The following is a 14,244-nucleotide window of genomic DNA, read 5'->3' on the forward strand; positions in this document are numbered from 1 at the left end:
GCAATCCCTAATAAGATCCGAAATCATCGCTTACCATTCCGCACCTACATTTCATTTTAATACTAGAATATGAGTATAAAATATAAACAACTTTAACAACTGATAACTCAGATATTTTTCGTCGGAGACCGGAAGTTCCTTGTATCTAATTGCTTGTCTATAACCTCTATACAACCAGTTAAATTTCTTCTATGAACTCTGAAACACACTGTATATTAATTATTTCTTTTCGTTCACAGCAAATTTAGTCTTGTTACCTGGTAGATCATGTCAGGGTTGAAGAAGCCGTCTCGAAGAAGTATAGGAGGTTCTACTACCTTGTAGGTAGGGCTCAATCGTGGAATATGTGGACGCAGTAAGCTGTGACCAATTCTAAATGCCGCAGCTGCAAATTCATTAACAATATTGGGGTTGCAAGATGGGTTGTATCCTGTAACAACAATAAAATATTTACATGTGCTAATTAGAATTTATAGAACAGTTATATTACCGGTTGTTGTTCTGTATGGTTGTGAAACTTGGACTCTCACTTTGAGAGAGGAACAGAGATTAAGGGTGAGTGGGAATAAGGTGCTTAGGAAAATATTTTAGGGCTAAGGTGGATGAAATTACAAGAGAATGAAGAAAGTTCCACAACGCAGAACTGCACGCATTGTATTCTTCACCTGACATAATTAGGAACATTAAATTCCGTACGTAGATGAAATTATTGGGGATCATCAGTGCGGTTTTAAGCGTAATAGATAGACTATTGGTCAGATTTTTTATTCGACAGATATTGGAGAAAAGATGGGAGTATAAGGGTACAACACGTCAGTTATTCACAGATTTCAAAAAAGCATATGACTCGGTTAAGCGAGAAGTTTTATATAATATTCTTATTGAATTTGGTATTCCCAAGAAACTAGTTTGATTAATTAAAATGTGTCTCAGTGAAACTTACAGCAGAGTCCATATAGGCTAGTTTCTATCTGATGCTTTTCCAATTCACTGCGGGCTAAAGCAAGAAGATGCACTATCACCTTTACTTTTTAACTTTGCTCTAGAATATGCCATTAGGAAAGTTCAGGATAACAGAGAGGGTTTGGAATTGAACGGATTACATCAGCTTCTTGACTATGCGGATGACGTGAATATGTTAGGAGAAAATCCACAAACGATTAGGAAAAACACGGAAATTTTACTTGAAACAAGTAAAGCAATAGGTTTGGAAGTAAATCCCGGAACAATTAAGTAGGCCTATATGATTATGTTTCGTGATCAGAATATTGTACGAAATGGAAACATAAAAATTGGAGATTTATCCTTCGAAGAGGCGGAAAAATTAAATTACCTTCGAGCAACAGTAACAAATATAAATGACACTCGGGAGGAAATTAAACGCAGAATAAATATAGGAAATGCCTGTTATTATTCCGTTGTGAAGCTTTTGTCATCTAGTCTGCTGTCAAAAAATCTGCAAGTTAGAATTTATAAAACAGTTGTATTACCCGTTGTTCTGTATGGTTGTGAAACTTTGACTCTCACTTTGAAAGAAGAACAGAGATTAAGGGTGTTTGTGAATAAGGTTCTTAGGAAAATATTTGGGGCTAAGAGGGACGAAGTTAGAGGAGAATGGAGACAGTTACACATCGCAGAACTGCAGCATTGTATTCTTTACCTGACACTATTAGGAACATTAAATCCAGACGTCTGAGATGTGTAGCGCATGTGGCACGTATGGGCGAATCCAGAAATGCACATAGAGTGTTAGAGATTTTGAGGGAGGTGGGATATGATGGTAGAGACTGGATTAATCTTGAATAGGATAGGGACCGATGGCAGGCTTATGTGAGGACGGCAATGAACCTCCGGGTTCTCTGGTGTTTTTTTTCTTTTTTTTTACCTTGGGGATTAATTGAAGTGAATTTTTTTTATGGCAGGCAGAGTAACTATCTCATGCCCCCATGCTTTAAATTGCTTCCAGTGCACTTCATTGGGGAGGTTCGGAGCTTCTAGGTGTTTGATTTCAGTTTCCGGGTTCTCTGGAAGCTGTAAGCAAGTATTTATTCTAATGTATGTAGTATACATATATACAGCCAATTCCGATTAATTGGTCCACATCGTACCTAGTATACTTTAGCCAATCAAGCACCTCACCGAATCTTGTCCAATGAGCTAACTTATAACTTTTCCTTTATATCCGTTTTCTACAAGTTATATAACGTAAATGTCTATCATTAAATGAACTGTAATACATATACATATGAAGAGTACAGGGAGAAAATAGTCAAAGTCACAATATTATCTTAAGGGTGATGTCATCATCTAATTCAATATTTTAGAGCAAAATTTATTGCTTTTCTTAATGAAAAAGTTGGAAAAGATGACTCCGTCCCGTGGTGATATTTCTCCTTTACCAGCTTTGATAACAAAAACACATACATTTTTTAGTAATATACTGAATTAGATAATGACATCACTGTCATGAGAATTGTGACTTTGATTGTTTTTCCCCTGTACTCTTGATATTTATTTAAATAAATTTAATAAAATACGATAATAGCTAATCTCAATGCACTATTACGTGCACACAGTGTACCCACAAAATTAGTATACAGTTCTTAATGATTATTGTGGGAAAAGTATTGAGTGTACCGTACTGTATTTTAAAATACTGAGAATGAACAAATCTGCGCAGATATATTGTACAGTGCGCGGCATATACAACTTACTGGCATTATAACTGGTCGTAGAGCGCGTGTGTAGTGGAAAGATCCGACAATTCTCACGCACGGGGAGGAAAACGAATCGGTGGTGAACGGCGATGAATCAGGCCTATAGTCCTGTACAAATAATGAGCCGCCGCGCCGGTAAGAGTAGTAAGAAAGTGTTTATGTTGATCTTACTTTTTTATGTTGAAAATGATGCCCACCTTTCTGGATTCAACAATCACATCGGTGTAGGAAATTCCGAAACACATTCTGGAACACTCTATTTGTATTTTCTCTCCGCACACGCCCGTTGCCATTCTTCAATTTTATTTTAGTAGGTTATTTTACGACGCTTTATCAACAACATCTTAGGTTATTTAGCGTCTGAATAAAACGAAGGTGATAATGCCGGTGAAATGAGTCCGGGGTCCAGCACCGAAAGTTACCCAGCATTTGCTCATATTGGGTTGAGGGAAAACCCCGGAAAAAACCTCAACCAACTAACTTGTCCCGACTGGGAATCGAACCCGGGGCACCTTGTTTCGCGACCAGACGCGCTAGCCGTTACTCCACAGGTGTGGACTCTAGTTCTTCTAGAATGTGTGGATTCTTCCCATACACTTTCTGTTTTAAATTCCCCCACAGATAAAAGTAGCAAATATTTATATCCGGGGAACAAGCTGGCCAACTTCCGCGAATATTTATGCGATCATTAAACAGTTTTATAATGCTTCTAAATATTTAGAGTTTGTTTTTATTTTTACTTGGTTATTTAACGACGCTGTATCAACTACGAGGTTATTTAGCGTCGATGGAATTGGTCATAGCAAGATGGTATTTGGCGAGATGAGGCCAAGGATTCGCCATAGATTACCTGACATTTGCCTTACGGTTGGGGAAAACCTCGGAAAAATCCAACCAGGTAGGCCTAATCAGCCCAAGCGGGAATCGAACCCGCGCCCGAACGCAACTCTGGATCGACAAGCAAGCGCCTTAGCCGACAGAGCTACGCCAGTGGCGTTTTAGCTTTTGTATGTACAGTGGAGATATGATGGAAGTAAACATATTGTTTTTATATCTCTCACATAATGTTGTGTGGCTGCAGGGGGGAGAGCCATTTCCCATTGAAGGCTTTAAGGAACCAACCTGGACAAATACCCAATGTCCCATCCCTACCTTCCCGTGGTGCAGCTGTTAGTAAGCATAATTTTACGAGCTGAACTAAAGGGAGAGGCTACTCATCAATTAGCACTGGTCAGCTTGATGAGTTATTGACTGAATTTGGTATAATTTTCCTCTATTCAATACCTAATTCCCTCTTTACCCTTTCCTATCCAGTCCAATGACTGAACTCTTACTTTCTTCGACCCCGACGGCATTAGAGCATTCGAGGCCTAGTGGTTCATTTCCCTTTCCTTCCTCCTCTTTCTACTTTTCTGTTCCTAGTGCTGACCTGCTATGGCACTGAAATCGTCCTCCAGTGGCTTAAGGAGGGAAAGCTGGTGGTCAACAAGATCTCCCAGCTAGGTCCAATGCACCCGTCGACCAACAGCAGGTGTGGTCCTCCAGACATTCTGGGGGTTGTGTGTGAATGAAGTAGCAACCAAAACGTTAAAATATGGTGTTCACTTAAATCGGCTACAACTTGCCATTTAATCACCGACAGATCCTTGATCTCCAGAGAACAAGGTGCCGGTGCAGGTGTTACGTGCTGTCTCTTCTCACTTTATAGATCTCTTGGATATGGAACAACAAGTTTTGATGGTGAAATCATTGCAATAAGTGAATGCCTCAGGAATCTTCTATGCTACATCAGTAAATTTAGGAATGCAGTTATATTGTCAGACTCCAAAGCAGCTATTCTATCAATCGTCTCTAAACACACACCATCTCAAACAGCAGAAATAACTAAAATGCTCTCTCAATTAATATCACTCAATAAAAGAATTGTATTCCAGTGGATACCATCCCATTGTGGAATCCTGGGAAACGAGAATGCGGATGCTTTAGCAAAGAAGGGCAGCACTGCTACTTACAGACCTGTTACTAAATCTACGTATTACTCTGTGAAGAGATTTATTAAATCTACATACTTAGACTTCAACAAACAAAATTTGATAACACAATCTCAAGGGAAAAAATGGAACTCTCTGCATCAAAATCCACAGTTAATTCCCGATTTACCACTCAAATCGTCTGTAGCTGCATTTAGATTGGTAACAGGCCATGACTGTTTGGCCAAGCACCTGCATAGAATTGGAATGTATCAGTCCCCTAACTGCCCATTGTGCAACTCAAACCAAGAAATGGATTCAGAACACCTCAAAATCTGTGCTTCAGTGGCTGACCAAGATAATATCTTTGAAAAATATTGAAGTGCAAGAGGTCAAATGACTTTATTGTCAAACGCCTGGCATTAGAAAACAACAACAACAACAACATAATGTTGTGTGTTGCCTGTATCGTGAAATAAAATGGGGCCAATAATCCTGCATGCAGTAATGCTACACCAGACACTCACTTTCTGATCGTGAAGATAAATTTCAGGTAGTAAATGAGGATTTTCAGTGTCATATTCTGAGAGTGAACATAATCCCTTTAAATGAAACTAAACATTCTTGCTTGATTATCTGTAAGTTTCTCCGATGTGATTCTTCTATCCAAAAAGGTGGATATCGTTTTCAACGAATGCTTTGATGAAAGGTAAGATCAACATGCTTTCTTACTACCTCTTACTAGCGCATTATTTGTACGGGACTAGATGATAAATCACCGCCATTCACAGGCGATTCATTTTCCTTCCGTGCGAGAGAGCGGTCAGATCTCCCCACTGAAGACCGGGACTACGACCGGTTATAATTCCTGTAAGTTGTATGTGCCACGCACTGTATAAATATAAGTTGAGCCATTAGAATAGTGCTTTCATTAAAGAAATTATGGTTTTAAAGAGCTTTGTTGTTATTAATTCAACATGTCAGGGGAGGTTTCTCTTATGTTCAGACTTTTTATGAGCCAGTCTTTCCATTCTAATAATCCGCTTGTGCTAAGGAACCATGCCCTTTTCCACGCCCTTCTAATTTCTGATTTTGAGATTGGAATAGTATGGATTTCGGACCATTTTGGATATCTGGTAATGAGGCAACGGATGCTGCAGCCAGGGATGGTGCAACGGTCTTCGGACAGTTGACTAAACAACAACACGCACATAAATGTGTTTATGTGCTTCTGTCTGTGCTTGTATATATTAGGTATCTGTGTGTATGTGCGTGTGAGCGCGTGTGTGTGATCTAGAAATGCAAAAGGAACTCGAAATTTGACAGCTAATATTCCAAGTTATTTACGCGTATAACATAATCAACATATATGGACTTACCTTTGTAATATCCTTGTGGACGGAGCTTCAGTTCATACAGGTTGACAGCATTCCAACCCAAAATTCGAGGTAGGAATTCATTATAAGCAATATGCTGGTACACTGCTGTCAATATGCGACGAGCATTCTGATAAAGACGCTCATCATCCCAATGTGGGTTAACCACGTGTAATCCACTAACAAGACGGTTATGTTCTCTCATAAACAGTGTGTGTATGGCCGTAAGAGCGGGTTGTTCACTGGCTCGACCATCACCTGCAACAGCATAATATACAAATTGACTTCTATTGTGATTCCTATGATCCTCTTATTTCTATTTGTTTTCCACTCTGAACAATAAAAGCCTAGAAATATTGAACTAAACACTTGCACCGAAATTCTTTAATCGCACAGCAATTACTACAATTACTACCTGCTCCCCTTAAATTGTTTTATTTTAACGACGCTAGCAACTGCCGAGGTTATATCAGCATCAACTATGTGCCGAAATTTTGTTCCGCAGGATTTCTTAAATTTACTGACATGAGCCTGTCGCATTTAAGGACACTTAAATGCCATCGATCTAGGCCGGTATCGTACCCGCAACCTAGGCCACAGAAGGCCAGCAATGTACCGACTGCATCATCCAGGCCGACGATTGGCAGATGTATCTTTAGGAATCCTATTAAAAGAATTAAAGATAATAGGCTATTATCTTTAATTCTCTTTAACAGTCTGAGATAGAATAAGCTAACTACACACAGTATGATGCCGTCTATTTATATCTAAAAGGTTGTTAAATATCTGTTGAAAGAGTCTCCCCTCTCTAAAACTAAGGGGCAGAAACTACTGACCACTTTACCACCTGTAGGTGTTGTCTGCGTTGTATCTATATTGCACAAAGAATGCTGATTGTGATGATGAAAAGTTGGTAAGAGAATCATGAATACTCCGTGAAAACCAGCGTCAATATTATTTTGTTCAATATGAATTCCACTCTAACTCCTTGGAAAAGACAGCTAGCACCCACATATATGTATAAGGATATTGTAAAGGTAAACGTATCCTCTTTACATGCCATTTAGGGTCATGGAGGTGGAGCTATAGGCCTATAGGTAGGCACTCACTTTTCGGAACGGCTCCCTACGGCCGCGGCGGTTCGGATTTTTATTCTTTGCATTATTTTAAATGGAGCATCGCCCACTTGGCCGTATCGCCTCTGTCCACATGACTGAATTCCGATCAGAATTCTTGGCAGAGAATTCTAAACGGATTTCCGTACGGTCCAAGATCGAAATATAGAATGTCATGGCAAATATATCGATTGCAAGGCCTCCAATCCGGTAATATTGAAGGTATAATGAAATGGAAGACGCGAAGATTGCTTTATTAAATCAACAGTATAAGAGCTTTATAATTTACGAAATTAGAATTAAAGCAATGTAATATTGAGAAAGAACAGGTATGTCCTTCATAATTTCTTTAAGTTACAGAGCTATTCATTTTATTTCCAAGTTCAGTTCAGAACACTACAATGAAATAATACGCTCTAGCGGTAAATTACAACACTATTTGATTATTCATTAGAAGGCTCCGTATTCCAGCTACCTAAAGACCGAAGTTAAAGACACATTGGGAATATAGTACGCCGAACACAGGTAAAGCAACCGATAAGGATATAAACAAACAGGTCGTCGCTGCGTGTTCATGGAGTACAGTCAACTCTCGAATTCTGAAGCTATACTAGTAAACACATGCTTGAGCCGTGATGTTCATTTTCGGCGTCATCTTATCTTTGCAGTGAATAATAACATGCATTCGTAAGTTACGGAACTTGAACATATGCGGACGTCACTTGAAATGATTTTATATTACGAGAAATTCTCTGAATAACACATGACGTTATTGGTGCATGATGTAGTGCAAGATATTCCTATTGTCTGATATATTTTCGTGTTTCATTAGGATATTACATAATATGTCGCTCATCACTGAAAACCCATTAATTTTCTATGTACTTTTCTAGAAATTCCCTACAATGTAGATTATTTAATTTATTAATTGAGATGTTGGCACTGAACATCATGATAGGCTACACAAAGCCATGGTAAACGTCGAGTTAATATCTTCATAATTTTCAGAATGTGATAGCACTGGTTCTTTTGGAATACATTCAACACACTTTCTGTGCCTTTTGGTATTGCGATATCTTTCAGTGCACTGTTTATGTCATTTTTACGTTTATTTTACACAATTTATATGTAATGTTGTCTATATTGATAGTGAAAAATATTAGTTCAAATATCCTTAACTATACCCTGTAATACTACACGCTTGAGCGTCTTAACTAAAACATTTTACCTTTGCAATGAAACTTCAATCAGCCACAAAGCTGTAGTTATTTCAATAATATGACTGGTAATAGCAGTGATCAATAAGAAGCGGCGGTTCCTCTGTATGAGCACAGGGGCACGTGAACACCTTAAAACCAACAATAACCATACGTATTACTGTAGGTCTATTAATATTATTACAGGTACATCTATTACTTTCCAATGTGCAATGACGTTCCTACATTTTTTGTCTCGGGAGAATGTCCCGTTCGTGTGTCGTGTGTCTTTAAATCTCCATTGGACAGGTTGACAGCAGCTCGCACAATTTTTCTCTAGCAGGGTGAAATAGCCTGAGGCGAGAATATTTTCTGGTTTGTTATAATGGTTACAATAGCTCTGGCTCGCACAAGTCTTAACTTGCTAGTGACAGAGAAACAGAGATGCTCCGTCTCCCTTGGGTCTGACATCCTGTTCCTTTCTCCCTCTTTCCTCGTTTTCTCTCTTTACTCATTCTTTTCAAAATACCGTTACGCGCGGGTACTGATTCTCTTGTCTTTTGTTCAGCAAAGTAAGGAAAATACAAGCTCCATTGGTGCATATTAAAAGTTGAAACAGTAATACTTGAAGTTTGGAGACGGACGTGTGTGAAATTGTGAGTGTATTAAATGAAAAAAGAATTAAAACATTCCTCCGTAACACCATAACAGAAGACCGATTAAGTACATTGACTATGTTGGGGGGGGGGAACTTGTTAACAACATTAGAAACTTCAGTAATAGTTATTGATAAGTTTGCATCGCTCAAAACTAGGCGAATGGAGTTTATCTACAAATAAATCCAAATCTTCAACACCATCTACAACAGCAGTTAAGGTGAGTCCTATGAATTAATTTTACTCTACTCTTGTTTAATTGTTTTAATTTTGGTTTTATATGCGTAGATTTGGTGCATGCATATTAGAACTCGTTTATCTCTGTCTGTGACTCAGCTATACGAGAATATATGTGTGTTCATTACTCATATTTTTTTTTGTGAACACCCATCCAAGAAAGGCACGAGCCGCCACTGTCGATAAGACTACTCACTATGACTGTGACCCGGTTTTGACTTTCTACAAGAAGAGGGCTGAGGATGCGTAACTATTTTGTATACGAACGTACTTGTACCTGAGCTGTGACGTCACATATAGACTACTTCGAATCAGGCAACCTCATTCCAGTTTATAGGTAGCTGGAATACGGAGCATCTTCATTAGGAAATGCGGACAATGAGCGATACTGTAATAAAAATCCGAACTCACCGAACGAATTTTTTCCGGTAAGTGAGCGCCTACCTTATGCCTTCACGATCTCTCAGGTGATGTGATAGGCAACACACTCCGACTGCCTTCTACCCTCCCACCCTCCGGGAAAGACCAGTACAGCTGGCGCCAGCGTTTTTGGCGTGTGTCCTAGATATATAGTGCTCAGTTTGTGAGCATGTTGCTAGTGCAGCTGAGAATGGTATCACTTCCTATACATATCTCATCAGCCATTTGCCAAACACAGTTGTCAGACTGACTGCGGCAAATGTAAAACGCTTGCAGTTAACGTTCCCATTACTTATTTCACACACCAAAAACGGTGACGCGGATTGTACTTAATTTGATAGGAGGTGGGGCGAACCTCGGGACCGTTCTGGAAGTTTTGACAACGAGAAAAATCCACCACCACCGGGATTGAACAGGGACTTCCAGTTACTCTGCAGCCTTAAAAATAATGTCCAACCCAATAAAAGAAGAAAGTAAGATAATCTGAAGCAACGGCTTCTGACGAGAAATACTCAGTCAGGGGCTACAGACCTGCTATGAAGCAGTAACCAGACGGAGCCTTGCACTCTGGGTGGACCGGCGACTGCGGGAGTAAGTCTTTCCCTTTGATAGGATGTCTTGTCACGTTGAGGCGTCCCCCGTAGCTGCGCAGCTCTCTGGCTTGGCAGGAGTGCTCGCCGTATATTTGGGATGCGTCAAGGAAGGCAGAATTCTGATTAATCTGCTCACGTGCACCTTGAAAAAACAAATATCACAAAATGGTCATGTAAATGTACATCGTATAGTTAAATGCATAACAAGTATACCCATGTACTCAAACTTAAAGAAAAAAAAAAAGGCGGATTTATAGAGTACAATTAAATTTTTCAAGGCTGGAAAGTGAATACGTCAGAATGTTTTGGCGCCATTCTACCATTTTTTTTTTCGAGAACAGCATCAAACATTGCGATCTTGAAGGGACCTAGCGTCCATGGATGAGGTGGAAGTAGTGAGACCAGACGTCCTCTTTTGTCCGGACATGACCTCCCTTTTAGGCCTTTGTTCGGGAGGATTTTTAAAAAATCAAGAAATGTCCTCCTTTTCGTAACTTCTTTGTATAATAATAATAATAATAATAATAATAATAATAATAATAATAATAATAATAATAATAATAATACTTTATTGCCAGAACAAAGATACATATTGATTTTTTTAATATAAGAACTCTCTAGCACTCCCAGAAAGGGTAACTTGTTTGTATGCCTGATATTTTTAAATTATCTGATTTAAAGCCTTTTTCGACTAATGTGCCTGTAGGTGACAGCAGCATCGACGGAATATAGTCTTTGCCAACGATCATAACTCTCTTTGCTCCTCCTTGTTATGGTCGTTGCTCCCAGGTAGCTAGTAAATCGAGAAATCGAGGTGCGAATGTAAATCTAAATAGATATTTTCTGTCCTCTTTAATATATAATAATTATAGCTTCCTTGACTTTCATATGTAGCTAACTGTAAAATCATTATTGTTAAGTTTTATCATAATTATTTTGTAATAAAATATATATTAATATACTTTTAAATATGATATAATCGTAAATCTTTACTGTAAATATTTTGTAATAAAATAAATATTGACGTAAATTAAAGTATAATATAGGCTTTAGCCTAAATCTAAGTACATAATTTCTGTTCTTTTTTTTTCGAACAATGTCCTTTCCTTCTTTTTGAAGCTTTGTGTCCTCTTTTTTTTTATCGATGTGAATCTGGTCACCCTAGGTGGAAGCATTGTTTTCCTTTTCTTTTTAAAAGAAATATTTTTTATGTGTTTATGAATCAATTATTATTCGTTTATGCTTATATTTTATTTTGTGTTTATACTGTAGGTATAATGAATGAATTTGAACGCGTGAGTCGATGTAAGATGTTGGCATCCGACTACCTGCTTGTGACGAAGGGTTGCGGGAAAGAAAAAGGGAGACAGAGATACAGAAGCATAAAATGATTTTCTTTTCTTTAAACCACTCACGGTATGTAATTTATGAATTTCTATCTCGTTTCTGACGTTTCTCCGCAGTATTGACGACAAATATCAGCAAACAGCGTGTGGTACTCTTCACAACGCGAGCGTTTCAACAATTAAATTACTACGATGTTATTAGTAGTCACATAATAATATATTAATACTAATTATTAAATATAACATTATTAGTAAATAATAATAATAATAATAATAATAATAATCACTAAATGCGAATTGTGATTCTGTCCGCGCATCTGCTATTTTGCAACCGGTAACGGCTTTCAGCTGAATCCATCATTCACACTGACCGACTTCGAACCAGCTCCCATCAATGCTATTAAGGATTAAGGTGTTGGGAAATTCTGTTGTCGAATGATTCACAACATTCAACTGTAATTTGACATTCTTTCTGTGAATTGTTAGTTATAAATTTGTTTTAACATTTTAATTTTAAAGTTTTGATAATGTGTAGTCTAATAATAATAATTAGTAATCATAATTATTTTAATAATTAATGTCAGTTACTTTGCAAGTTAGTTTATAATACACGACGCACCTGAAGTTCGTTATCGTCAGGCTTAAAGTGCTGTCGAGAAATTCTGTTGTGATGTCTGACAATTAGTATCTAGTAAACGAGTTTTCAAGCAAAGTTGTGTCGGGCAATGGAACCAGACCCGTTTTATCTTATCGATTGCCTTCCCTTAGTGTAAATCCTGGTCTTCAAGGAGGTTTCGAAACTTGGGTAAACTTTCCAGCTATCTGCGACACAATGGACCCACTCAAGTGGCCTATGTGCACGGGACCGAAAGGGCCCGACCCATTTCAATTAATTAGTCTACGTATTTACATATTTTGTGTGTACAGATTACTTACCGAGATGCTGTTGTCCCGGAAGTGATCTCATGAATGCAAAGCAAAGGCGCTCTCCAGTTGTGTGGTTCACTTGTGGGTAATGATGATCCCCACGAGGTACTGGTATGGGCATGCACTCGGGGTGGACTGTGCGAGGCGAGTCGCATGAACGGCAGTCGGGTATAGACGTGAAGAAGCCTGAATTACACCAGACATTATTTGCGATGAAACATACGTGAGCTATAAATCTATACACAGATGAATATAAATGATATGAAGTGAAATCTTACATAGGGTGGTAATAAGTTACCGCAGAGAGAAACAAAGAGAGAAAAACGAAACAGAACACGAGAGGGACAAAAAAAAATGAGAAGAAGGAGAAAAGTGTTTTATTTTTACAATTTAACGCATTGGATGCAGCTTCAGTTAAGAATGCAGGTATTGGTTACCACAAAAATACGTAATTACTATTAATGTTGATCGATCAAAATATTTAATCGATTAACTATTTGAATTTAATCGATTAATCGAGTATTGATCGAGTTGAAAAAATGTTTTAATATACTGTAATACACAATTATTGTTAAATTTAACTTGTGTTCGGTGATAAGCGTAAGTGTAAAATGTTGTATAGGGGAGAGTCGGGTGGTATCGGACAGTGCGTTTCTTTCATCTACCACCATATGGTAGTACCTGAATGACATGGTTACGTTTCTCTATGCGACATCACAGAAACGTAACCATGTCAATCAGGTACTATCATCGTGTGGTAGATGAAAGAAACTCACTGTCCGATATTACCCGATGTCCGATACTACCCGACTCTCCCCTATCTGTATATATTGTATCGTTATATTACAAAACAACTATTTTAATTACTTACTAACATATTTATTATGAGACTTATGATTTATTGTGTGAATTTCTCCGGAAATTTTTGAGAAAAATATAAATAAAAAGTATGAAGACTTACCTAGTTAATACCGGTACTGCTTCATCCATGATTTTAAACATGGGAGTTCATTCACATGCTCCGAATTAAGTGCCGCTCTACGTTTAGTAACAGTGTTTCCTGTATCACTAAACACGAAAAAAACATTTTTCTGTCAAGCACTTCTCCACGATCTTTGAATTTAAATCCAAACGTTTCACCGAGTTCACCTCTCAAATTCTCATATGACAATGAAGTTTAAATTTTTCACAAACCACAGAAAACTGATTTTTTTTCTTTATCAAACAAACACAAAACCTTCATATACAAACTCAGTACAGAAACTGCAACTGCAAAAGTACAGCAGTCGAAACAGAAGACTGGCTCCTATTGTAATCGAATTACCAGATTTTAGAAAGAGAAGAAGGTAGTTACGCTCTCACTTGTACACAGTGTAGACATGGCTATTTTATAAGGTATGAGGGGAACGAATTCCAGAAAAGTATGTATTTCATATGCTAGGAAGATGAGCTGAAAACAAGGTGGAAGTTTTCTTGGAAAACCATAAAACTTAATAAGGATTTCGCATTGTGTTTCAACTTTCAATAGAGGTAGACTAAGTCACTGTCCTCATATCTTCATCTTTTCTGAAGTGTTTGTGCAAAGATTTCCCCTACGCTACCTGGTTTACAGTTAGAAAATAACAGTACTATTGTGCTTTTAAGTAAGAAATTTCCGAGAGAGAAATATTGTCGGAATTTTTAGTATGAGT

The 14,244-nt window shown here is 38.0% G+C and overlaps 1 protein-coding gene across 1 annotated transcript in view; it reads right to left on the reverse strand.

Annotated features, from left to right (window-relative positions):
• LOC138710436 (uncharacterized) overlaps nucleotides 1-14,244 on the reverse strand; it is a 391,568-nt gene that overhangs the window by 22,601 nt on the left and 354,723 nt on the right. Inside the window, exons 18-21 of the mRNA XM_069841331.1 lie at nucleotides 12,563-12,739; nucleotides 10,219-10,422; nucleotides 6,067-6,321; nucleotides 258-430 (exon numbers count right to left, since the gene is read on the reverse strand). Of these exons, the coding sequence (XP_069697432.1) occupies nucleotides 258-430; nucleotides 6,067-6,321; nucleotides 10,219-10,422; nucleotides 12,563-12,739 (809 nt within the window). The remainder of the gene's footprint in view (nucleotides 1-257; nucleotides 431-6,066; nucleotides 6,322-10,218; nucleotides 10,423-12,562; nucleotides 12,740-14,244) is intronic.

This window comes from Periplaneta americana, chromosome 12 (assembly GCF_040183065.1).
Source record: "Periplaneta americana isolate PAMFEO1 chromosome 12, P.americana_PAMFEO1_priV1, whole genome shotgun sequence".
Lineage (NCBI taxonomy): Eukaryota > Metazoa > Arthropoda > Insecta > Blattodea > Blattidae > Periplaneta > Periplaneta americana.